Consider the following 26,264-nt stretch of genomic DNA (forward strand, 5'->3'; position numbering starts at 1 on the left):
GCCCTTAAAGAATTGAGCTCTGTCATTTCAAAGCCATTGTTTCTAATTTTTAGGGACTCTTTAATGACTGGCATAGTACCACTGGATTGGCGTAAGGCCAATGTGGTGCCAATATTTAAAAAGGGGCCAACATCTTTACCAAGTAATTATAGACCTGCTAGTTTAACTTCTATAGTTGGGAAGATATTGGAGAGTTTAATAAAAGGCCACATAGATGAGTTCTTGCTGGAAAAAAATATTTTAAGCAACAGACAGCAAGGATTCATGAAAGACAGAAGTTATCAAACAAATCGAATTCTTTTTATGAGGGGTCCAAAACCTTGGACAGAGGGGTGGCGGTGAACGTGTTATACTTGGATTTTGCGTTTGACAGAGTTCCCCACACACGGCTAATGTGTAAGGTAAAGTCTACGGGCTTGGAAAAATCTGTATGTAAATGGATAGAGAACTGGCTAAAAGATCGTATTCAAAGAGTAGTGGTTAATGATTCATACTCTGAATGGTCTAGGGTTGTCAGTGGTGTACCCCAAGGTTCAGTGTTGGGACCCTTACTTTTTAATATATTTTTAAACAATATAGGGTCTGGGATTAAAAATCCCATTTCAGTCTTTCCAGATGACACCAAGCTGTGCAGTGGAATTTAGAATTTACAAGCCAACCTCAATGCACTGTTTAATTGGGCAGCTATGTGGCAAATGAGGTTTAATGTGATTAAACATAAGGTTATGCACTTGGGGCAGGGGCGGACTGACCATTTGGAGACTTGGGCACTGCCCAAGGGCCCGGGGTCAGTAGGGGGCCCCATGAGATACCCCTGGTACCTTTTTCATAGGCTTTTTTGAGTTTGGGCAAGGGCACAGGGGCCCCATGATCCCCTATTGCCCGGGGGCCCCATGAGTTGTCAGTCCACCCCTGACTTGGGGGCTAAGAATATGCATGCATCATACATACTAGGGGGTACAACTGGGGGAATCAATGGTGGAGAAGGATCTGAGAGTTCTGGTAGATCACAAGCTTAATAATGGCATGCAATGCTAAGCTGCGGTTTCTAAAGCGAGCAAAATCCTCTCTTGTATTAAAAGAGGTATAGACTCCAGAGAGAGAGATATCATATTACCCCTGTACAAATCATTAGTAAGACCTCATCTGGAATATGCAGTTCAGTTTTGGGCACCAATTCACAAAAAGAACATTGGCGAACTGGCGAAAGTACAGAGAAGGGCAACCAAACTGGAGCTCAGCTATGAGGAAAGATTAGAGGAACTGAATTTATTCTCTCTTGAGAAGAGGAGATTAAGGGGGATATGATCAACATGTATAAATACATCAGTGGTTCATATAGTGAACTCGGTGTAGAGCTATTCACCCTGAGGTCATCACAGAGGACAAGGGGGCACTCTTTATGTCTGGAGGAAAAGAAATTTAATCTCCAAACACAGAAAGGTTTTTTCACAGTGAGAGCTGTGAAAATGTGGAATAGACTCCCTCAAAAGTTGGTTCTGGCCAGCTCAGTGGATTGCTTCAGAAAAGACCTGGATTATTTGTTAGATACACAGAATATAACTGGATATTAACATTTATAAGTAAAGTTAATCCAGGGAATATCCGATTGCCTCTCAGGGGATCAGGAAGGAATTTTTTTCCCAGCAGGAGCAAATTGGATCATGCTTTACTGGATTTTTTGCCTTCTTCTGGATCAACTGTGGGTATAGGCTTATAACTTTTTTTTCTATGGTTGAACTGGATGGACGTTTGTCTTTTTTCAGCCAGACTAACTATGTAATTACTATGTAATTACTATGTTGCACCAGGAATGAAAGCGAGGGTAAACATAGCCCCCAAGTGTCTCTCTTCTGGGACCAAATCCCCCAGTCTTTCTTTTCTCATCAGTCATCTCTATTTTTGGTCTAAATCCAAGTACACAAGATCAGAAAATTGTACAAAAAATACAGCACAATCGTACGATAATCTGATCATTAGTACACAGCTTTCGTCCGAAATTATTTGAAGGGACAAGCATGAAAATTTTTCTTGAATGATACCAGATCGTACGATTTTCATTTAACCAGTACAGTTTCATCTGAAAATACAATACAAATACCTTAGATCACTCCCAAATAATTTTCGCAACTTTAGTAACCTTCACTTTCAATTTGAGAAAAGCATAAAGCCTAAGTCAAATTTTACAACTTTGACATGTGTTAGTAAAACCGAAAATTTCATCACAACTACTTTGCACATCCAGGTGGATTATAGCTTCTTTTTTTCAGGACAAATTGGGCTTTCATTTGGTGGTAAATGGTAATGGATGTCTCCTTAATTTTTTTTTTTATCGAAGGAAAACTGGCCCAAAATAGTAAAAAATTTTTTTTTTTCATTTAGCTGTATCTTTCTTGTCACTACCATAACCTACCACCAAAGAACAGCCCAAAATAAATTTTCCAGCTCTTGACATTCAGAGCAATACCATATATGTGTGTTAATTGTTGTTTGTACCTGTACTACAGCCCAGAAACAATAGTGAACATTTTGTTTTTTACCTAAAATACACTGACACCAATTAAAAAAAAAAAATCCTGACCTTGACCTTTGACCCTGACCTTGACCCAAACACTAACCCTGGCATTGAACTAGATCAAAATTTGATCTAGGTATTTTTCCTGTATTTTTTATTTTCTTTTTTAATATTTATTAATTAATTAATTTTTTACAAACAATTGCTTTTTTTTCTCTATGCAAGGAGAGAGAGAGATACAATGTATCTCTTTCCTCCATTCAGAGAGAAAAAAAATAAGGGGGGCTGGCTTCACAGTGACTGATCACTGTGATAGCCAATCAGAGGATATCACAGCGATCATTTGACCCAGAATCGGGAGTCTCAGGTCTCAAATTGTTGGAACAGGACCTGGGGCTGTCAGTGACACCCCGGTCTTTGTGCTGGGAGTGTGCTGTGTGGCATGATCCTAGCACAAAGACAGGTACGCAAATATGTGGCCCCACGGAAAAAAGCCCAGTTCTGTGAGACCGCATATTTATGTGATGTCGGCATCAAGGGGTTAAACAAAGGGCCAGTTTACTGTTTTTCAGGCTTTAGGTGGGCCGGACTGTAGCCAGTGGGAGTAGAAAATGTCCTAGTGTGAGAGTACAGTATACCTCATCTTTGGTGTCAGTGGGAGGAATAGTGCCCTATCATTGGTGTCAGTGGGAGGAATATTCCCCCATTGTTGATGTCAGTGGGAGGAATAGTACTGCATCATTGGTGTCAGTGGATGGAATACTGAATGGAATAATGCCCCATAGTTGGTGTCAGTGCAGTAATTATGCCCCATTGTTGGTGTCAGTGGGAGGAACAGTTCCTTGTATCGGGGCATCAGTGCAGTAATTATGGTCAGTGGGAGAAATAGTTCCTCATATAAGTTCCTGCAAGTTTATGTCACAATGTTCTAGTATGCACCACATACTAGCACATCATGAAAGACTTACTGTACCTTAAAACGAAGCCCTCCAGCAATGCAGTCACACTGTCTTCCTTCTGATTTCAAGGGCACGATCACACCAGTGTTCTGAAGGGATGTTTTGTCTTTCATTTCTATTTTAAACTGAATGGGTTGTTTTACAAGGTGGAGGTTTACAGTCACTTTAAGGTTTAATTTCATGTTTTGCATCAGACCTTTAATTATGTTACGCAAAATCAAAAATCAAAATCATAATGTAAATAACATACACCATTTTGTGCTATTTATCATTTGCACCCTAAATAACATAGCTATATCTAAAAATACATACCTAAAATCATCCTTAATGACACAAGCTTCTCTGAGCTAGACATGCATATATATATTTCCTCTTTGCGCAAGTAATGTGAGTGTCATGGTCCCAGTACTGACATCATAAATGTCACAGTGACATTACTCTCATACCTAGTGATTTTATTTCTGTTAAAGCCCAACTCTGGGCAAAAAAAAAAAGTTTTTCTATGCAGTTGGGCTGTACCCGCACTACACAGGTCAACTGCTCGTTTTGTCTAGGAGTGAGGAGAAAGCTTGTACTCATTGGATCCTTCACTCCCCGGAAAACCCCAAGGTGCAGCCATGGACTGTTCCTGGTCTCTCAAGCCTGCTCTGGGCTTGATGACATCAGGAACAGTCCACAACTCAAGATTGCTGGAGCATGGGGGGTGCTGGGCTTGTCTTGAGCTGGGAGGATCGGAGGATTAGGTAGTTATATCTCCTTTCCCCTTTCTAGACAAAAACAAGCCTCTAAACCATGCAGTGCAGACACAGCTCCACTGCGTGGAGAAACATTTTTTGTTTTTTTTTTGCCTGGAGATGGGCTTTAAAGCAACGGTTAAGACCAATAGCCTTCATCCATAGTAATCATTCACAAATTACACCTACCTGCCCTCCATTAAATTTCTCAATGCAGATTTTGTTTTCCCATTGGTTGGTTACTGAGCTGCATTGCTATTTAAATGACCCCATAAAGAAGCCACTGTACCAATGCATTACTGAACTGTTTTAAATACCACAAACGTCACATTGGTCCAACTACAGTGAATGAGATGGTTGTAGTTGATGCTTCTTTAGTTATTTTTGTGCTGGTGATAGTGATCCAAGTATTCTGAATACCCTGTTTATAGAATGGATTTAAATACTGTGAGATTGTTGTATCACTCTGAAGTTTCATTACAACATTGGTGCAACTTTTCTGACCAATCAGAAAACCTCAAATAACTTTTATCATGACCGTTGTTCAAGCTCTGGGACCATTTTCTGAATATTCTGATACAGTTATGGTAACTAAATTTTACTAGTTTTATTAACAAAATATTATCTAGTTTTACTAATGTGAAAGAATTGCACGGATGCTTCATAAGGCAAAGGGCATTGCCCATGATTCATTCTTCTGTGGCAACCAGAAGCCATCTTACATTGTTGAACGATCCCAAGGGGAGATCTGATCTGACTGGTGGTGTATGGCACAATATCACGGTTGTGTGGAATGTGTGAGTTTACTGAAAGCTGGCAAGTTTAGCAAATCATATTTTATTTTAGGGATTTAGAGATATGTGCTTTCATGGAGTATATACATCCCAAACACTTGCTTGGTTCTCAGTCCATCATAAAACTCAGGACTATTATATTATTATTATAGAGGATTTATATAGCGCCAACAGTTTGCTCAGTGCTTTACAATATAACGGGAGACAATACAGTAACAATACAGTTCAATACAAGAGGGTTAGGAGGGCCCTGCTCCTCGAAGCTTACAATCTAGGAGTATTATTATACAGGATTTATATTGCGCCAACAGTTTGCTCAGCGCTTTACAATATAACAGGAGACAATACAGCAACAATACAGTTCAATACAAGAGGGTTAGGAGGGCCCTGCTCCTTGGAGCTTACAATCTAGGAGTATTATTATACAGGATTTATATAGCGCCAACAGTTTGCTCAGCGCTTTACAATATAACTGGAGACAATACAGTAACAATACAGTTCAATACAAGAGGGATAGGAGGGCCCTGCTCCTTGGAGCTTACAATCTAAGAGGTGTATGTATTTGCCAAAAATCAAGGTCCCTTGAGCCCATAGGAAAAGGGATCCTTGACTGATAGGAGCAGGGCTTAGTAAGTAGATGTGGATATAGGCAGCAAAATAAAGTAGCTCTAAGGTGATTGGCTACTGAGAGATGGGGGGATGGGGCAGGGCCTTTGTTAAAAGGTTACGCTGAGGCAAATCAAGACTGACCTAAGGAACTTAAGTTCTAGAAGACTTGCTAACTCACATGCCAGAATTGCCACAATTTTTTTTGGTTGCTTTTTACCTTGCTAGTGAGTAATGTGGTTTCATTGGGCTAATACCTATACACCACTCATGGTATGGACAGGCCTTTCAGACTTTGTCAAGTTACTGTTAACGTGTGCTAACAGTATAAAGCTTCATGTACACAAGCCAACTCTGACAGCAGGGAAACGCAAATTGTGGCAAAAATGTAGTTTTGCCACGTTTTTACCATGGTTTGAGTTCTATAGAGTTGAGTTTAGGAGCTTTGGCAAAAAAATGCCAAAAGCTCCTAAACTTGAGTTTAGCAGTTGCTCATGTACATGAAGCCTAACTGTGACTGGCACTGAGTAAGTCATTATGTTGAAAGTGTTAAAGTGATACTAAACCCAGGACCCTGCATTCACTATATCTGGTCTCCCACAGTACACACAACATGGAAATGCAATTATTTTAGTAAAAATAAACTGCTAAATACCTTTTCCCATCAGCAGTTAGAGCCGTCTTGTGACTTCTATCAGAGTCCAGCCCAGCACTGGTTAAAGCTTGTAGGAGGAGTTTTAATTTTGCTCTAGGAGGATGCAGAACCCCTGACCTCTGTCTGGACAGTGCTGATTGGTCCTGTGCTGATCACATGCACTCTCCGGAAAAAAAACCCCCTCTCTAGCAATACACACCAAACTGAGCATCTGCAGAGTTACTCCACATGTTATGTCTTATCAGGAGATAAAAGGGGGGCACCGGAAGAAGGGGAAGATCAGAGAAATCAGGATCAAAAATCCTTTTTTACACAATGCAGAGGTTTAACCCCTTAGGTTCCACAGTGAGTATAACAAGCATGCTCTTCTGCATTTACAGATTGATTTTACTGTTGTGGGTTTAGTAACTCATTAAATAAAGTTGTAATCTTTCCCTTCCAACTTAATCTGTCTTCATGTACTTTTTAGGCAAGGTTGCTTGTTAAAGTGGTTCTAAAGGCTTAATTTTTTTTCTTTAAAATAATAAACACATCATACTTACCTGCTCTGTGTAGTGGTTTTGCACGGAACAGTCCTGATTCTTCTCTTCTCAGGTCCCCTGCCAATGCTTCTGGCCCGTCTTGCCAAGTGCCCCCAGAGCAAGCTGCCTGCTCTGTGGGCACTCGTGTGTGCTCACTCCTGAGCCACCTCTGTGTGTCTGAGGGACTCACAGAGCATGGCTCAGTACCAGCCCTTGCCCCTTCCTCACTGGCTGTGATTAACAGCAGTGGGAGCCAATGGCTCTCGCTGCTGTGTCTCTGCCCATGCGAAGAGAGAGAGACCCAGGAGAGCCGCTGCTCCCATGCACAACAATGGATTGAGATTGGGCTCAGGTAAGTATTGGGGAGGGGGCTGCAAGGGGGGGGGGCTGCACACTGAAAGTTTGGAGAACCTTCAGCTTTTACAATGACTTTATTGACATTATGACTGTTATGCTTCTCAGCATTCAAGATGAGATCTGCTGAATTCCACAGATTTTTCGGATTTTCCTTCACTTGCTTGGGTACAGAGACACTTCTTATATACAGTTGTGCTCAAAAGTTTGCATACCCTGGCAGAAATTGTGAAATTTTGGCATTGATATTGAAAATATGACTGATCATGCCACAAAAATGCTCTTTTATTGAAGGATGATGATCATATGAAGCCATTTATTATCAAACAGTTGATTAAATTTTGGATAGCTTTGTTTTGCTATGTGCTGGTAATGACATAGATGAATTAGCACCATTGGTTCAATGTCAAAGTAATTGTTAGTGAATAAAGTAAGTGTGTAGAGGGAGCGCTAAGATGCTAACCTGTGAGCGTTTGGGGATGGACCATTAGCAATGAGGGTTAGTAGAAGGTCCAAGTCCATCTGTAGTGGGGGGCTTGTAGTAGTATGGACTTGTCCGAGGAGGCAGCCGGCTGTAAGAGCTTGTAGATACTCCTAATGCAGGTAGAGAAGAAAGACAGTAGCGCCACTCTAAGTGTAGACGATTAAAATCAGGCAAATTTAATGGTAAAATTGCACTCACATAGATAGGTAACAGGTAGGCATGTCAAGTGATGGAGGTCCAGTGGGAGCATCAGGTCCTTTGGCCGCGCTTTGGTTGTTTTCCCGCCGCTCCGGTGGTGTCCAGGGCTCGGGGAGTAGCAGAGGGGCGCTGGGAGGCTCACAGGGATGATGTCACCACATGGACTGGGTTTCCAAGATGGCACGTGCTTGGCGCATGCTCACTCCTTCATCGGCCTGATGAAGGAGTGAGCATGCTCTGAACGCGCGCCATCTGCAGTGACATCTGCCTGATTTTAACCGTCTACAAATAGAGTGGTGCTCCTGTCTCTTTTCTCTAAGTGAATAAAGTAAAGCTGTGCTTGTTTTGAATTCCCAATAATGTGCCAGAAGAAATTAAAAAAAAAAGTTATTCTTATTTGCCATGTAGTTTCTCAATCAGTGTATTTATGTCACCTTGTAAACTATAGAAATCTTGTAAGGGGTTCTCAGTACATAGGTTTGTGTCATCTGCAAAGTACCCAGAGATGGTACTTTTACTTCCAAACTCTATATAAATCAATATCTATCTATCTATCTATCTATCTATCTATCTATCTATCTATCTGTATTTCATCTATCTATCTATCTATCTATCTATCTATCTATCTATCTATCTGTATTTCATCTATCTATCTATCTATCTATCTGTATTTCATCTATCTATCTATCTATCTATCTATCTATCTATCTATCTATCTATCTATCTATCTATCCAACAATTATTGTGAAATGCTGCAGTCCTTACAAAGGCCACTGGGCGCCAGCAACTATTACGCCCTGCGTGTGCTGATGCACCATCGCACACATGGATGTGCCACTGCATGCCGTGCATCTATGCGCATGCACACATTTTTGTGCAAATTACAGTGGCCATATTGGGCACTGGCGCATTTGCCAGGATATCTTTGCTTTCCTCCCTGACACAAACTTACCCATCCATCCATGTCCACTTAAAAAAAACACCCCCTAGCATTTGTGGCCATGGCCATCTTGAATAAAATCAGATGTTTCATGTAGCATTTACTTCCTGGAATCCATCTGCCCTTAGCTCAGGCATGCAGACAGGAGGATGTGCTTAGCTGAGAAAACCCCTACTACCCTCCTGAAGAGTCCTGGGATGTAAGACATAATTTTCCTAGGCATGGCAACCAGGAAGCAGAATAGGTTATGACTAAGGCTTGCTAAGCCGAAACTCGCCAACCTTTGTACCTGTGATGTTTTTACTGTGATCGATTTAATAAAATGAAAATTTTAGAGCAGTGGCAATAGTGTGGATCGATTTCATTCATTCATTGAAACTAGGAAGTAACAGAAAAAAATTAAAAAACTAAAAGTTTAAAACTATGATATATTTTCTTAACTATTTACTAGAAAAATAGTCAGTGCTGATTGAGAGAGTGGAGTTCTGCTTTTTAGGATAATCCGAACAACTTACAGTGAGTCCCAATTCAAGGCAAAGTAATCGTGCTGATGGACACCTGACATGCTAAATAACCTGACTTGCTGTACTGTCCATCTGTGCTCCTCCAGTGGGTCCCTTCATCTGCCAAGGCTCCCCCAAAATGATCATGTAAGTTTCACAGGGCAAGAGATTTTCCTCTTCCCAAGCACAGAGCTTGAGCCTGATGACTGATTGCTCAGACATTGAGTGTTGTTTTATTGGAGGCAGGTAAGAAAGTCAAGTGTTCCTCTATACCTGGAGGTACGAGGCAGGATCTTTCTCAGGGTTCTGGCAGGTCAACAAGGCAGTGGGGAGTACAAGGAAATAAATAAGGGCTCTTAATCCTGCCTGTTACCAAGATAATTTGGTGGTGGCGGGCAACGTGATTGACGTTGGATCTACTTCGGGGGACATTCTTTTATTTTTCTTCTTTTAATAAAGGACTTGTCAAAGACTGTCCCCTGTCTTTTTTTACACTACACTTTTTTTTTGTGAATGGGTAGCGGTACCATGTACCCCATACTCATTCACATGGAGGGGGGCAGTATCTGGGGGCCCCCTTGCTAAAGGGGGTTTCCAGATTCCAATATGCCCCCTGCCCGCAGACCCCCACAACCACAGCCCAGGGTTGTGGGGAGGAAGCCCTTGTCCCCATCAACATGGGGACAAGGTGCTTTGGGGGGGAACCCCACAAAGCACCCCCCTTGTTGAGGGCATGTGGCCTGGTATGCTTCAGGAGGGGGGCGCTCGCTGATTGCCCCCCTTTCCTGACCTGCTGGGCTGCATGCTCGGATAAGGGTCCGGTATGGATCTTGGGGTGGGGACCCCAAGCCATTTTTTAATTTTGATGTGGGGGTTCCTCTCAAAACATACAAGTGGCATACAGAGAACAGTTCCTGGCTACTTTGCCCATACAAGGCTTGCTTAATGCTGTCCTCTGCATCAGGACATAGTAACCTCTCTTTCCATCCTCTACTGCTCCGTTCAGACACTGTGAGCAAAGAAAATACCCATTATTTTTAGGAGTGATACGTTATCAGCAAGCAACAGTAGCGATGATGGTGAGCATTATTTATGGCACTGATGTTACACAGTACTTACACTTTATTTCAGGTCATGACACCATGTTAGCAATTCCACTGCTGGTGAAATGGGTGATGTCACACCAGTGCCATGTCATCTGATTAGGAATAACACCTTGAACCATGCCTAAGAATCCAATCATGTAACAACAGTAAAAATTATACATATTTCTAGGTTTCTGTACTGTTGTGCTTTTTATAAAATGTTCTCATCACCACAGCACTGATTAGTCCCACTAAAACTTTGAAGATGTAAGGGCAGTTTTTTTTAAATAAAATGTATTCCTTTTAATTTTCAGACAAAAATTTGATTTTCGGAGATTTGGATATATACAAATCTCCTAATGGACATAGTAACGAAATACATATAGTAAAATTAACGAATACATTAATTTCATTTGTTTCATTCGGAAGACATCACATGATGCAATAGTAGTTCAGGTCCATGGGGAAATAAATTACATTTTTTAAATTTGTTCAATAATTTGGATTCAAGTAAATTTGTGATTTGAATTGAATGTGTAATTGTCACAGTGGGATGTATTTCCTAACAGCGGAGCACTCAGAATCTGGTGCAGCTGTGCATGGTAGCCAATCAGCTTCTAACTTCAGATTGTTCAATTAAGCTTTGGAAATAAAACCTGGAAGCTGATTGGTTTCTATGCTGAGTTTTGCACTCTCCAGTTTTTGGTTAATAACCCCCAGTCAGTCAATTCAGTTCCACAGCCTAATGCAAATCTGAGGTCTGAAAAATTTGGGGATGTCAAATTTTGCATTTTTTATTTTGTTGTGCTGAAAATATAGAATCCTTCTGAATAGGTTTTATATATGTATATCAAATCCATCCACAATATCAAAACAGAAAACTAATATATATCAATCTTTTGAAAAAACTGATACATTTTTCGAATCCACCTGGACTAATGAATATATGAAAAGAATGCTGAATATAATGAAATTAATTCCGAAAATGAGCTTTCCGTTCAACATAACGAATATGACTAAACAAAATTCTTCAGTGAATGGATGAATTAAACAAAACAAAAATTTCACATGGACATGTCTAATCAGTATATGAAAACTAGTTTATTAACTGATCTTCATCCAAATTGCCCTAACTGTCCACTTACACATTTGCAAGCTCTGGTATACAGGCTTTGGGACTGTCATCTTATTCCTGGTTGCAATAGAAAAAGAGCCAGAGACCTGGAACAGACATGAAGCCAGTTAAGTTGGAAAAATCAACATTTTCATTCATGGCCAGTGGCCCACTAGTTAATGAAGATAGCAGCAGGTTAGCCCTATAGCCAATATCTTTTTAAGTCAGCAATGGTGGCACCTACATTTCTGTCCACACAAATTGACTTTAAGCAGTCATATAGAATTAAATGAGCATGCTTCTATACAAGAGCCTTGCTTGCTAAGTGAGCTTGGCATTCAGTAGTAACTTTATTATTGTTTTTTTTAATAAATCATGGAACTTACAGATAAAAAATCCTCTGACTGTGTCAGTGTTTTTATTGATCCAATGGCATCAGCTGATCCTGAAAGTCAAGGTGCTTATAGCTATAAGGCGATTGTCCAGGGGCAGACTGACCATTTGGAAACTTGGGCACTGCCCGAGGGCCCGGGGTCAGTACGGGGCCCCATGAGATGCCCCTTGTATCTTTTTCATAGCCTTTTTTGAGTTTGGGCAAGGACACAGGGGCCCCTCGATCCCCTATTGCCCGGGGGCCCCATGAGTTGTCAGTCCGCCCCTGGGATTGTCACCAGACACAGGCAATGAAAACTTATGTTCATACATTACCTGGGTCAGGCATTCTTGGGAGAATAGTCAGATGAGTTGGATTTTTCACTGTTTACCTTTGAAATAAGGAGTGCTTAATCCTTTGCAATGGCTTGCATGCTTTGTTGATCGGATGCATTCTACATTGTACTTGTACTAAGAATTAAAGGTTTCAATCATTTAGAGCGAATAGCTGCAAACCAGTAAATAAAGTTTTAGCTTGGTCATATATGTAAAGGACCTAACTCAAGCATTGGTTATGTGACTCAAAGATCATTGAACCCTGCTGGCTTCCGTTGGGAGTAATAACAAGCTTTCATCTCCATTGTGAACATTGTTATAGTGCACAGCTTTTCTAACTTGTTGGCAAATCTCTAGATCATCACAACTCATCCCTTCACTATGCAGAAAGAGGTAGTTTGAAAAGTATTTCAAAGTCCTTTAACTCCATCCATTCTTTTGCAAAACTGGAAAGAAGCACTGTGATGTGTTTTGAGGATGAGCTGGCATCTCAAAGTGAAAGACTATGATCTGAATGTGCTGCATATTTGATTTGTAACCAGATGGATGAAACTCTATGCTAAAAAGGGATGATTATCATTTGCAATGTACAGTTTTACTATTTGCGCTTTCTTAACTGCATCATGGCAATTTGGCTTTACACTGTATGTACTGTTGGCTATATAACACTATATACAGAATATAAATAATAAGATAATGTAACTCACAAGCAGAAGGCAGAGACGCACACTGGTCCCTTCTTGTGGTGATTGGCAGCTTCTGCTGATGTCACATATTCCAGCTGTTGTCTCTCAAACTATGCAAGGCTGGGCAGGGTGGGAGAATACCACTAGCAGTCTGAACATGGGAGTACAGGTGTGCAGTGCCCCAGCACAGGGTACTCTATCTCCCAAGTAGAAGGCAAAGCAACAAATTGACCACCCCAGCAGTGATCTGCTTCTGTGCCAGGCATGCTCAGATTGCAACAGGACAGATAGGGGACTGGCACTTTAATGCTGACCTCACAACTGCCCTTTCCTTTTCCTTTCCTTTCCTTTCCTCTCCGTTCCTCTCCTCCCCACTATTGGTTCACTTGTAGGAGCTAGGAGAGGAAGCACTATATTATTTCACAATTTGGACCATACACAGGGCTGAGGACTCTCTCCCAGCGCTATGTGATAATGCTAGGTGGCCAGTCGCCAAGCACCAGCACTGTCACATGGGGAAAAAGGCACAACAAAAAAAGTAATTGAACACAGCTTCTTTTATGAAAATAATAAACATGTTATACTTACCTGCTCTCTGCAGTAGTTTTGCACAGAGTGGCCCTGAACCTCCTCTTCTGGGCTCCCCCCACCGGTGATCTTGGCTCTTCCTCTTCTCTGAGTGCCCCCATAGCAAGCGGCTAAATCTGGGGGCACTCGCGTTGGCTTGATCCCAAGCCAGCTGTGTGTGACCATAGACACATAGATGGCTCGGTCCCGCTCCCCACTCCCATCTCACAGGATTTGACTGACAGCAGCAGGAGCCAATGGCTCCTGCTGCTGCCGAGCATCTTGTGAGAAGAGATGCTGCAGATGAGCACAGCGCTTAATCAAGATCAGGCTCAGATAAGTGTTTAGGTGGGGTTGTGGGGGGGGAGCTTTTGAAAGGTTTTTTACCTTAATGCAGACAATGCATTAAGGTAAAAATAACCTTTTGCCTTTATAACTACTTTAAGTATGGTGACCACATTAGTTTTTTAGGTTTTTAAGCCTTTATTTTGGAGGAGCAACAGAGCCAGTCTTGGACAGCAGCATTGTCAATCGGGGGAGAGGATAGAATTAGATGCACTAGCAGATTTACATGGACTTGACTAACAGGAACTCCAGCTAACACTTTTTTAAAGTGGAACTAAGCCCATCGATTTTACAGTTTCCCAAAACAGTTACATTCAAGACATGCTGTGAATGATAATTGTCACGGGTGCTTGTTCTCTCAACTGAACTGTCAAGCCATCAAATGGCTGGTGTCATAATTGATCACAACATTTAAAGATCTGTAAGCCGCAATTCATTTAATGTTTCATTTTGGATTTAAATATGCTTTAAGTAAAAACAGCTGTGGTAGAAAGTATTAACGTCAACCTGTTTCCTTTCCTTGCATGGACAAAACACACGGTTACATTAAGAACTGTAATAACTATGTATATACATACTGTACTTGCCTGTTTAAATATGCTGATTTGCAGTTTGTGGGCATTCAAGGTAATTAATCCCTATCATTTTTTGACATGGTGGATTGGATTACTTAGTTTAATTAGAAGTCTGGAAGAGTAACAGGTGTACCATGTATCACTGAACCCTGCATAATGCTTACTTTCCAAGTGTGGGTGTAGATGTTTTTCCCTCAACGAACCCTGTTGGCTGAGAGTTCTGACTTCAGGGTCTGCCAGGAGTTAACTTTCTCCCTAAATATAGAAAATACACTATGTGTAAAACTGGAAGCCTTAGGGTAACGCTTAACTGAGGACGAGCAGTTGGCAGACTGTATTGTAAGGAGTATTAGATTTGATGTCATGCAAGATTATAGAAGGTCACGCCAAGTCCTTAAAGATAGCTTTATGTCTCACCACTGTGCCCCCTGGCAGAGACTCACATACTGTGGAATAATGTGATTTTAGGTATGATGCTTAAGTAGGCCATGCTTTACTGTCTGTCAGAGGATGTTTTGAAGGGTGCCCTTGTAAAAATAAACTTTATTCACTAGCAGCTGCAATGTATTAATTGATTTGAAGAAAGTAAATAGGAAATCCTGTCTTTATAATTACACAGTTAACCCTGCGTCTTAAAAGACTGCTACAATGTGCATTTTAACTCTTATCAATAGGTTTCTTTCTATGGAAAAAAATAGTGTTTACCATGTTTTGAAGGGTCTCCCTCTAACAGCCAGGTACAAGAGCATAATGCAAAAATTAGAACTGCTCAGCATCTCATAGCTACCTATGGTTGATGTGGGCAGATATACAGTTGGCCTCCTAATGAATCCCAACGAAAGTAAAGTCCACTGTTTAACCTAATACCAGTAATAAAGTTTACCTGTAGGTACAGTAAATCTTCTAAATGTGCACTGTTTGGGAGATATTCTCATTGCATGCAGCCGGTGTGATCACCGGCACACATAATCTGAAGGGATGGCAAACCTGCGCCGTACTTTCAGAGCTCCATGCCGGAGTCTGGGCTCCTGTACGCATTCATGGGAGTGACATTATAGCGGACCTGGCCTTTTATACAGCCAGAGTCCGCAAACTCGGAAGGAAGACTGCGTGAAGATGGATGTGCCCGGGAGCTGTGACAGCGCTGCGCTAGAGGGCTCAATGTCCAGATAAGTCTTTCATAATGTGCTAGTATACGGTGCATGACTTTAAAGCAGGAAGGACACAGACAACACAATCTAAAGGCTCATGTACATTGGGGGTTTGAATTTTCTATCTGAACAGCTTTTATGACTTAAAAACACACCTAAAGGTGCATTTTGTACATACATTTATTCTTGTTCTCCCATATTATGCACGTTTATGCATTATTTTGGGCATAAGAATACGCTTGACGCTACTAAAAGCTGCTAAACATGCCTAAACGGGCCTAAACATTAGGCACATTTAATGCTTGAGCATTATTAATTTCAATGGCCAGAATAAAAATTTTTTCAGGCCAATGAAATTAAATAACACCCAAGAGCTTGACGCTTGTAAAAGCTCCTATAAGCTTGTAAAAGCTTTAGACCCGGGATGCCAAACTCTTATTTAATTGCAGGCCACATCAGTATTATTGTTGCCCTCAAAGTGCCAGTTGTATGACTAGATGTCTAGAGCACCCCCCTCCCCCCTTACACCAGAAATAAAGAGCCCCTCACCATTAACAGTCAAGATTCCCCCCATTACATCACAGTGCACCCCCCTAACCTTGTAGGGGGTGTCACAGCTACAGGAGAGGTGTAAGGGCCACATGAAATGGCCTGGTGGGCCAGATTTGGCATTTTGGCATTTTTTGTGCAAAAACGCCGCTGGTTTCTAGAAGAGTAAAATAAACATCCTGTGTGCATGAGGACTCATGAGGCTGAAACAAAAAAAGCCAAATGCCTGTAAAAGCTGTGTTTTTTAAGCCCTGTGGGCATAAACCTTAATTTATTTATTACAGGTAATTATATAGCTCCATCAATTTTTGCAGCGCTTCACTTATATATTGTACATTCACATCAGTCCCTAACCCTCAATGGGTGTACAATCTAAGGTCCCTAACTCACATTCATACATACACATACTAGGGACAATTTAGACAGGAGCCAATTAACCTACCAGCATGTCTTTAGAGTGTAGGAGGAAACCAGATACCCAGAGAAAACCCACACAGGGAGAACATGCAAGCTCCAGGCAGGTGGTGCCGTGGTTGGAATTTGAACCAACGACGTTAGTACTGCCAGGCAGACGTGCTAAGTATTTAGCCACTGTGCTGCCCATAATTGTTGTGTTTCAGTGATATTTTAATACGTAAATGCATTACCACTAAACCATCACAGGGAGTAAAAGAAATCTCATGATGTCTTAGTAGTATGGTACAATAGAAAACTTGAGCATAGAGAAGTAAAATTTAGTATATGCACTGCTATATTTTAAATCAGTTTGCATACTGTGATCAGCCTCATATTTTATTACAATCCTGGCAATTTAATGCTTCTTGTTGGTTTCAGTTAATGTGGATAGGTAACCTTGCCATGAGCATGCATAAAGAACATGCAACACCCTATTTACTGAAGGCAGAACTATCCTCTAGACTCGGTGTAAGTGCAATGATCAAACATAACATATCTTTACAATCTTCTATCAAACTGTAACTTTCTCAACTAATCCACACTGACTGATAAGCTTTTTCAGCATTGCCATCAGGAATCTTGCCACAGGTATACAGCACGGAGAACGAGGCAACCATTGAATGTTGAGACAATAATTGACTCTTGGTAGAATTTAGGAATAGAAAGATCTACATAGACCTTCCATCGGATTATAGTAGTATAGCAAACCTAGGAACTGGACTCCCATACACCGCATTGAGCATACACTGTATTCCAAACAGGAGTCTAGAACTGTAACATATAGGTACACCCTGCAGATTGTGGTTTCTGTAATAAAGGACAGAATTTCCCAGGGTTTGCTGCAGGTGATAATATTTTAACATTCTGCCTGACAGTTCCACCAGGAACATGCTGTTGATTTTTATTTGTTAGGTACAGGCCCTTTGAAGCGGGTAAACTAGGATGAATGGCAAGCATACAATGGGGACATAATCAGAGTTGAAAATATGAAACTTTATCCAAAACTTAACATACATCTGGATAATGCCGGAATTTGGTTTGGATTTAGGTGAAACATTAAAGCAGAATTCCACCCAAAAGTGGACGTTCTGCTTTAAAGTCTGGTACCCCGCACCCCATTAAGGATTGGCACCTTTGGGGAGCGGGTACCCAAAATTGACAGGTACCCACTCCCACTTCCGCTGTGATTGCCAAGGCGATCGGAAGCGGAAGTTGTCCCCCCCCTCCCTCCCTGTAGTCTTCTGGGACACGTGACAGTTCCCAGAAGACTATGGGGCCATTCAGGAGGCGCAGCACTACTAATGCATGCGCAGCCGCAAGCTGTCACAGCCGGGTGCCCACACTGAAGATGCCGGCACCTGGAACACAGGATGGCCGGTGAAATGGGCTGCGGGGAGGACACCGTGGGATTGTGGGACAGGTAAGTGGCTGTTTTTCAAAAGTCAGCAGCTACAGTTTTTGTAGCTATTGACTTTTATTTTTTTACAGTGTGAGTGGAACTCCACTTTAAAAAATTACAGTTGTCTGATGGATTATGAAGCTTTCTGGATTAATAAAATGATCTTATAGGATTGATTTATTGATTTGTAGGATTTCAATCTAATGACCCACCTTATCCTGACTTGCTAGCCATATTACCTGCTATTCTCATAGCCAAAGGGATGTATACATGAAAGACCTTTATCCAAAAAAGTTAAAAGTTAATCCTAAACATGGTGTTCTGTCCCATGCTGGGTATTCTCTTTATAATATGTCATTATGTAGGATAAAGTGGTTGTAAACCTCAGACATTATAAATTATATTCTTCTATACTGTGTACTTCTCTCTATCCAAAGAGTATGATTTCTCTCTGCTGCCTCTTCCTTTGTTATCTGTATGTGTCACTTCTGGCAGCTTTTCCCAACACAACAGAAAAAGGCAACCGGGGGAGGAGAGCTCCAGCACACAGCCTGTGACTGATATCCTTAGCTCTGCACGTTCTCTGTGTAATGTGAGGAGAGGGGTGTGTCCCTTCCCTCCAATCAGGGCTCAGAGCTGTCCTCTCTAAAATCAGAACTGAAACTTCAGATCCACGCCCCCTGCTGCTAGAGCTGAGGAAAAAATCCCTTGATCTGTGTGTTTTCTGAATGATCCACAGAAGAAATTGCTACAGATAAACGATACACCTTAGTAGGAGGATTCGTTTCATCTCTGTGTATCACCCGATGCTAGTCACTTCACTGGGTATATGTAAGGGCTTACAACCACTTTAAAGCCTATTCTGCTGTTTATAGCTACATTGTAGTGCATGAACATGTGATTTTTAGGAGAGTCCCACAGGCAAGTTAATTATCAAATTCATAAAAAGCTTGGTTCACTGGAGGCATACTTCTCCTGCACTTTCATTTGGGATACCAGCATATGATCTTGATCTCTTGATAAGACTGACATCTCCTATTTTGAGTTATAATGATTTTTAAAACAAAAATGTTAATAGAATTTTTGAATCCAATATCTGTGGATCAGGCCAAACAGATCTCAGATCTCAAGTCAGGGGATTGATTTGCTGTGTTGTCTCTTTAGATATTCGATAGTATTCTGGGAATCCTTTATCATGTAATAAACATTTGTAACATATGTAAAATAATGTCATTGAACAAAAACTATTATAGTTTACTTTTGGGAGCTTTGTAACTTTCTATGCCAACCTGCACAATATGGCAGATATGTCAGCCCTGAGGAACAGGCAAAAGGTTGGGTTGCAGGTGTGTTTTTAGGGGTCTAGGTTAAGCATTAGGGGCAGCATACGCAGCAACGATCAGAGTAATATGACAATATTACAGACATTTGCTATATACAGAGATTGATCTTGTTTTGTAAAATGTAAAACCATTATTTTGTCAATGATCATATCAAATTATATTTAAAGGCGCAATCAGTTAAAATTGAAAATTAAGCCTTGATATGCCTTCATGCAACACAGCCTACCTACCTAGCATCTCTCAACTGTGGCGTTTTACGGTCCCCCAACTGCTAGTGTGAACAAGCCCTAAAAGAGTAGAGGCTGTCAACTTAGCAAAATGAATGTTCACTTACCAAAGTGAAAGTTAGTAAATAAAGTGGTCATGTGTTGATTTTGAATAGCCAATCATGTATAGCAAAAATACTATTTTTTTTACAGGATTAAAAGTAAATACAGGTCTACCTTATTTATGAACATGTGCTAAATAAACAGCCTTTACTCCTATGGTATATGCACCTCAAAGTCTTTTAGCACCCTAGTAATGTTTCTACTAGGGCAGTCTCCCTGGGTTTGATTCACCATAGGATTAGAAAATTTGGTGAACTTTTCAGAAAATTCTATTGAAGTCAAAAAAAGGTGAATCCTTCTGTCTGTAAAATTTGTTTTAAAATACAATACAGTGGGAAACTGTCAAACTACCCAGGGGCAGTCTTTAGTTCCAAAAGATATGGGCAGTCTGTCTTCAAGTACCTGGTTTGGTACCAAATTATCGAGAATATGAAGGATGTCACATGCTCAGAAATCTTGAGTAATATTTGGTGGAATGTTTTTTCTTTTTCTTGATTTAGAGGTATGGGATAGAATGTATATTGTTTTAAATACTGTATATAATGATGGATTTAGATTTAGGCATACTTCTCCTGCACTTTCATTTGGGATACCAGCATATGATCTTGATCTCTTGATAAGACTGACATCTCCTATTTTGAGTTATAATGATTTTTAAAACAAAAATGTTAATAGAATTTTTGAATCCAATATCTGTGGATCAGGCCAAATGTATGAAGATTTTTTTCTAATACAAAAATAAATTGTGAAAGAATAAAGAGCTTATTTAGGTAGTTTTTACTGCAACTCCTAAAAGCTCTCAACATTGTACTAATTGGCCAGTGAGTGGCAGAACAGTTTTAAGGCCTCATGCACATGAACCTCCTAGATTCATCTCTCCTGTGTCTAGATGTACTTGTATTTACATACCTTTACACAAGTTTACACGTGTTTAGCTGTATTTTGGTGCATAAACTTAGGCTACACAGTCCTGGCAAGAACAAAATTCTAGTTTGAGCAAATGCAGGTGCTGAATATACCTAGATGTAGGTGAACTTGTACGTGCCACAGCAAAGTATTACATGCTTTCAAATGTATGTAGAAATGAGTGCAAACATTTCTGAATGCCTGCATTTTGACACCTGTGTGCATGGGGCCTAATGGTATAGTTTGGGTTTTTTCAGTTATTGTTTAAGCAAATGTCAAAAAATCACTACCTCACATTCCTCAAACCTCCTCCCATCCCGATATTCATTTATTATTCACAAAATATTCAAAGTATAGACTGCAGGTTTACGTTTGGTGGTAATTGGCCAGTATGAGTACAGTGCATGAGCACTTGAAAAGGAAACAAATAGAAAAAGACAAGGCGGGTTTTATCTTGCAATAAAAATTAAGGTGTATTATCTGAGGGACAATAGCCACAGTTTACAGTAGGTGGGCAATATGTAGGCTGTTTGATTAGGCCACGGTATAAAATGGTGGGACAAGACAAATTTTAACTTGAAACACAAATAATATTGTTATGTGAGAGACAGTAGCCACAAATATTGTTCTGTGACTGGACAGTATGTTAGCAGCATGCTTAAGATGCAATGTTAGAGGAAGGAATGAGGTAGGTTTTATTATGAAACAGAAAATAGAGTGTATTATTTGAGAGACAAAAGCCAAAAATATTATTTAGTAGCTGGACAGTGTGTAAGCAGCTTAGTTAGGCTGCAATATAAGAGGGAGAGATGTGACAGCTGAGCCTAGCCACTATGGTTTAAAAAACCCCTATAAATTTGTGCTTAGGCACCTCTCCTCCTTTCAGGGCTCATAGGATCAAAAGCACAATGGTCATCAGAGGTTATTCTGTCATCATCAGGAAATGCATAAAAGAGGTTCTTATGGAGCACCTTCTCAAAGTGCCATATTTTAGTCTTCCTTTGGGATGGTGGCAGTAGATTAGCTGTTTTACCCATGTATTGGAGATCTAATATGAAAGCCACCCAATAGTGCTGTCTCTCTCTGATGACTCAAATTCTGGGGTCATTGCACAGACATGTGAGCATAATAGATCCCATGTGACACAAATTGCCTGCAGCAGAAAACCCCAAGTCTACCATGTTACTGAGGACAACACTTTCCTTATGACTCCCACCCCATCTATTTACAACTCCTGGGTTTTGGGAGGGGTGAAACGTCCCCCTTGCAATCTGCCCCATTTCTTCCTACTCACCACCAGCTTTCCAATCCTTCTTTTCCTTGCTTTCTTCCTCTACCTCCTGCCTCTGCCTCACAGTGATGACAGCAGTATGAAAAGGATCCAACTGACTCACAGACTATGACAGCAACATGTCCACCTCTTCCTCCTGCTGCTGTGCCTCCTGTGTGAGAGTGTGATCCAGGAGAAATGCAAAAAGGAATGTATCGGTAAACCCCACCCTTTTGATCACCTCTTGATAGCACCTTAAGCTGCTGCTGGTGCGGTAAAGTACTCCAAGAAACACTGGCAAATTGCTATGGGAAACCCAGGGGACTTTCACATGACAAAGTCCCCATTATTGACCATTGTAATCCTGCTAACCACAGTTGAAAATCACCATGTATTTTGTACAGTAAGTGCAATATGCTTCTTAGCATATGGGAAGGCATAGATAATCATGGTGCTGCAACTGAGAATAATATAGAAATTAAGTATGAAAGTTTAATACTAATATTTTTGCTGCAATGTGTATATGTATCTGTTTTAGCATATTAAAAGGAAATATTGTACATTAAATAATATTTTTAGCAGCATACTAATTTATCATTTCTCTTTTTTTGTTTCCCTCAACCTCTCCTCACATCATCTTGTGTGTCCAGTGTGAAGACTAATGTTTCACTTGCCCTACGTACATCACTCCTGAAGCCACAAGTTACCTCCAGACATTGTAACAGCATGGCTATCTCCTCACGCCTAGCACTGTGGGAACAAAAGGAAAGTCTCAGTATTAGCTCACATTTTTCATTCACAGTATCTGCATGCAGCCATTTGAATAATGCATGGAGACTTTATATGATTATGGAAGTTATATTTACTGAAGAACAACTCCCACTCATTTTAAAAAGGTTTTTTTCCCCAATCTAAAGCAGGTCCTGCCTCACAGATACCAGTTCTGTAGAGATAGTGGAGCCTGGCATGTCCTCTTGTCCCTGTCAACTAATTGGTGATCCTATGAGTGTTAATAAATAGGTTTGAAAGGACAGTCTACCAAACCAGTGTAAGGATAATCTGGAAGGATAAGGAGGAGGATCTCTTTAGCTCTACACAAAGAGATCTGAAGCAGGGGTCTGCTTATGGATTAAAGCAGGTTGAGGCAATTAACCAACTGATAACTACTGATATTTGCTTTAGCTTAACAATGCAATGTCAATCATAATTTTAACAACAGGCTTAATAATAAGTCCATGCCACTGCAATCTTACAGTTCACTTATATTATATGTCTATCTTTTTCTGTTTTATTCTCCTTTATAATGAAAATGTGTATTTCTCCATTGTGTATCCCTAACATAACATCTGCTTTGGATTGTCATTTCAGCCCCAGGGTAATAACACATTTGATCTGATATATTAAAAAAAGCAAATGAAAATTGGACTATTGCCTCTGTTACCTATTGGATCTGTTATTTTCCACTGTTGACTAGAATATGGAAGTGAACATTTAATTGGATATTATCAACAATTTTTCCTTTGCTATCATTTACATTTTTATATTTAAAGTGGTTCTAAAGTCTAATGATTTGTTTTACCTTAATGCATTCTCTGCATTAGGGTCAAAACCCTTCTACTGTCTGTTTTCCCTTCCCTGACGCTTATCTGACTTCTGTATTGATCCAGCACTGTGACTGGCTGCAGGTCTTCTTTGCTGAAAACAGCGGGAGCCATTGGCTTCTTTTGCTGTCAATCAAATGCAGTGAGAAGAGATTGGGAGATGGGGCCAAGCACACAATGTACACAACTCGGCTCAGGAACGAATTTGCATGTCTGCCCCAATAGCAGGCTGCATGCTATGGGGGCAGATGGGGGCAGACACAGAAGAGGAGGGGCCAAGACTGCCGGTGGGGGACCCCAGAAGAGGAGGTAAGAATATAATTGCACAGAACAGGTGAGTATTATTTTAATAAAAAATAAATGGACTTTACAACCACTTTAAGTAAATAGACATTTAAAAATATTGCAAAAGCATATAACGCATATAAATATCTTACCCTGTACTGTATGATTAAGATATATCTTGCTAATAGCAAGATCATCATTGTTTTGATTTAAAGAAAATGTACTTTAGGAATGACAGTTGGAAGCAGATTGGTAGCTATGGGTGGCAAGAAATGTTCTTGTTGGAAAACTTTTCTGACAAAAGCCCCAAAATGTTATTTTTTTGTTGGAGCAATAACACAATTCACTAATCATTGCTTTTTGCCATACATATAATACGCCTTTCTTGCGTGCTGAAGAGGAAAACCCTTTGGCAAAACATTGACCTCTACTGGCTACTGTACTTCCAATACTACACATTGCATGGAACAACCAAACATTGTTGATGCAGAAACTGCAATCTAATATGTTTTGTTTTATACATAAATAGATCAAGGAGGAGGATAAGGGGCCAAGAGCTACATCTCCTCCGCCTTTGTTTTCAGTCATTCCTGGTGGATTCATCAAACAGCTGGTTCGGGAAACCGAAAAAGAAGCAAAGCAGAAAGGAAAAGAAGTAAAAGAAAAGGTTCCAGTAAGTAAAATGTGTATTGGACAGATATCTCATAAATAAACAAACATCACTGAGACTTAATAGAACACTATTTGCATTGTCTCTAAAACTGTTCTATTTTGTACTCTTCCGTTTGGACTTTTGTATTTTTAATAATCTTCCATTTTTGATAACAGCAATAAATATAAGTATATATACCCGTTTTTTCATATTAGTCACTTCATCGAATGATATGGTCTTTACAGATCTGTCACACTTTGCAAGTATCAATGCAAGCCAGGGCTATGTACTTATTGTAGTCAGTGGGTTATGGTTACCTTATTGTCATGGCTAACGATAGACAGATCTATAAGCACTTACAACCAATATTTTTGTCATATTTGGCATGGTCACTAAATTAATTGCTGCTCAATGATAATATGCAGCTAATCCTAAATGTACTGTATATCAAAGCATTACATTATGTTCAAAATGCACAACAGCATTCCGTTCTCTTCCTTTTTCTCATAAGTCAAAAATAGGGACTAACTTCCTTGGCAACATGATCAGTTTCCAGTGCCATAGTAAGAAAAACAGCTGGGAAACCCACAAGCCAATCAAAAGACCAGGGAATTACACTCCTGCACATGTGTAGAAAACCTCTTTTTTGCCATAGCTATAAGAAAACAACAATTGAGTTTTATCGGTTATATAAGTTATAGTTGCATGCAGATTGGAATAGAATTTAACAAACTATATCTAAACTGGTATGGGTAAAAATAAAAACTGTTGCATCATGTTGCTTGTTCGGCTCCATTCAGCTAAAATCTAACAACCCCTATATTTTATTAAGATATTATTTAGTTGTAACTGATTACAAGCTTCTGTAATACATGCCATATACCTCTTTATACTCATATTACTGAATTATATGAAGATTTCAAACAATATGGTGGAAGACTGCTTGTCTCTTTTGGTAAACATTAGGTGGAACACTTACTCTAATTTACCTGTAATCACCAAGATTAACAAAAGAAAAGGTGCTACTACTACTATCTTTCAAATGTTAGTTCTCACCAAAAATTAACAAAAAACCCACAAAGTTTAGAAAAAAAATATTGCATCTAGGATGTACAGTAGTACAATGTTGTGTTACATATGGACAGCATTGGAAAATGATAGTTTTGATCTGATTTCTGCAATCCCTATTTTTTGTTACAGGTAAAACAAGAACAGCCTCCAGATGGTTTGAAGGTAGGCAGTCAGGTTGATGCTGTGATTTTTAAATATACCCATTTAGCCATTCATTTAAAAAAAATAAAATAAAACTCAACAATGTGAAGTTAAATATTATAAATAGTTTTCTGCTTAAAGTGCAAATCTAAATACAAAGCTTAGAGTAGGGAAGAGTTAAAACCCTTGTTGTTTTTTTGTCATTTGTATGCCATCAGAGAGATTTCCCTCAACTACCTTTTCTGATGACACAAGAAGATTCCCTACTATTCCTGTTCTGGTGACAACTAAAAATGTTGGATTTTTTCCACACTTTCAGTCCCAGTGACACTGGTCACCAGGGCATATAACGAGTGAATCTTCCAAACAGGGGCACAGACAGCAATAAAAACCTGACTCCTCACCACTCTTTCCAAAGCAGCTTTGCCTGTAGATACGAGTTTAGGATCCTTTCACACAGGAAGCATTCATTCAAGGATCCATGGGCAAACGCCTGCGGAATCAAAGCAGAATGGGATGTATGTCATTTTTGTGACATCTGTGTCCATTCATTTCTTTTATGTAATGGAGCTTGTTAGGTCTATGGGCAGATGGATGTAAATGAACGTGCATCTGTTTGCAACCTTTCACAACACACTGTCTTCAATTCATCACTTTCAGGTATTATGCACACTGGGTGTTTAACCCTGGTCCATGAGATCCTTAGCTGTGTGGGCGGAAGGCACAGGCAGCTGGCATTTTGTTAAACTACATTAGAGGTTAAAAGCT

At 40.1% G+C, this 26,264-nt stretch overlaps 1 protein-coding gene across 2 annotated transcripts in view; it reads left to right on the top strand.

Annotated features, from left to right (window-relative positions):
* The window catches only part of MYO18B (myosin XVIIIB), an 810,748-nt gene that overhangs the window by 50,076 nt on the left and 734,408 nt on the right, over positions 1–26,264 (top strand). For both annotated transcript variants that reach the window (XM_089684120.1, XM_089684121.1), the window contains exons 2-4: positions 22,397–22,509; positions 24,160–24,305; positions 25,485–25,517. In XM_089684120.1, coding sequence (XP_089540246.1) covers positions 22,473–22,509; positions 24,160–24,305; positions 25,485–25,517 — 216 coding nt within the window. In that variant the 5' untranslated portion in view covers positions 22,397–22,472. The remainder of the gene's footprint in view (positions 1–22,396; positions 22,510–24,159; positions 24,306–25,484; positions 25,518–26,264) is intronic.

The sequence above is a fragment of the Staurois parvus genome, unplaced genomic scaffold, assembly GCF_062004578.1.
Source record: "Staurois parvus isolate SC_StPar_1 unplaced genomic scaffold, SC_StPar_1.0 ptg000336l, whole genome shotgun sequence".
Classification (NCBI taxonomy): domain Eukaryota; kingdom Metazoa; phylum Chordata; class Amphibia; order Anura; family Ranidae; genus Staurois; species Staurois parvus.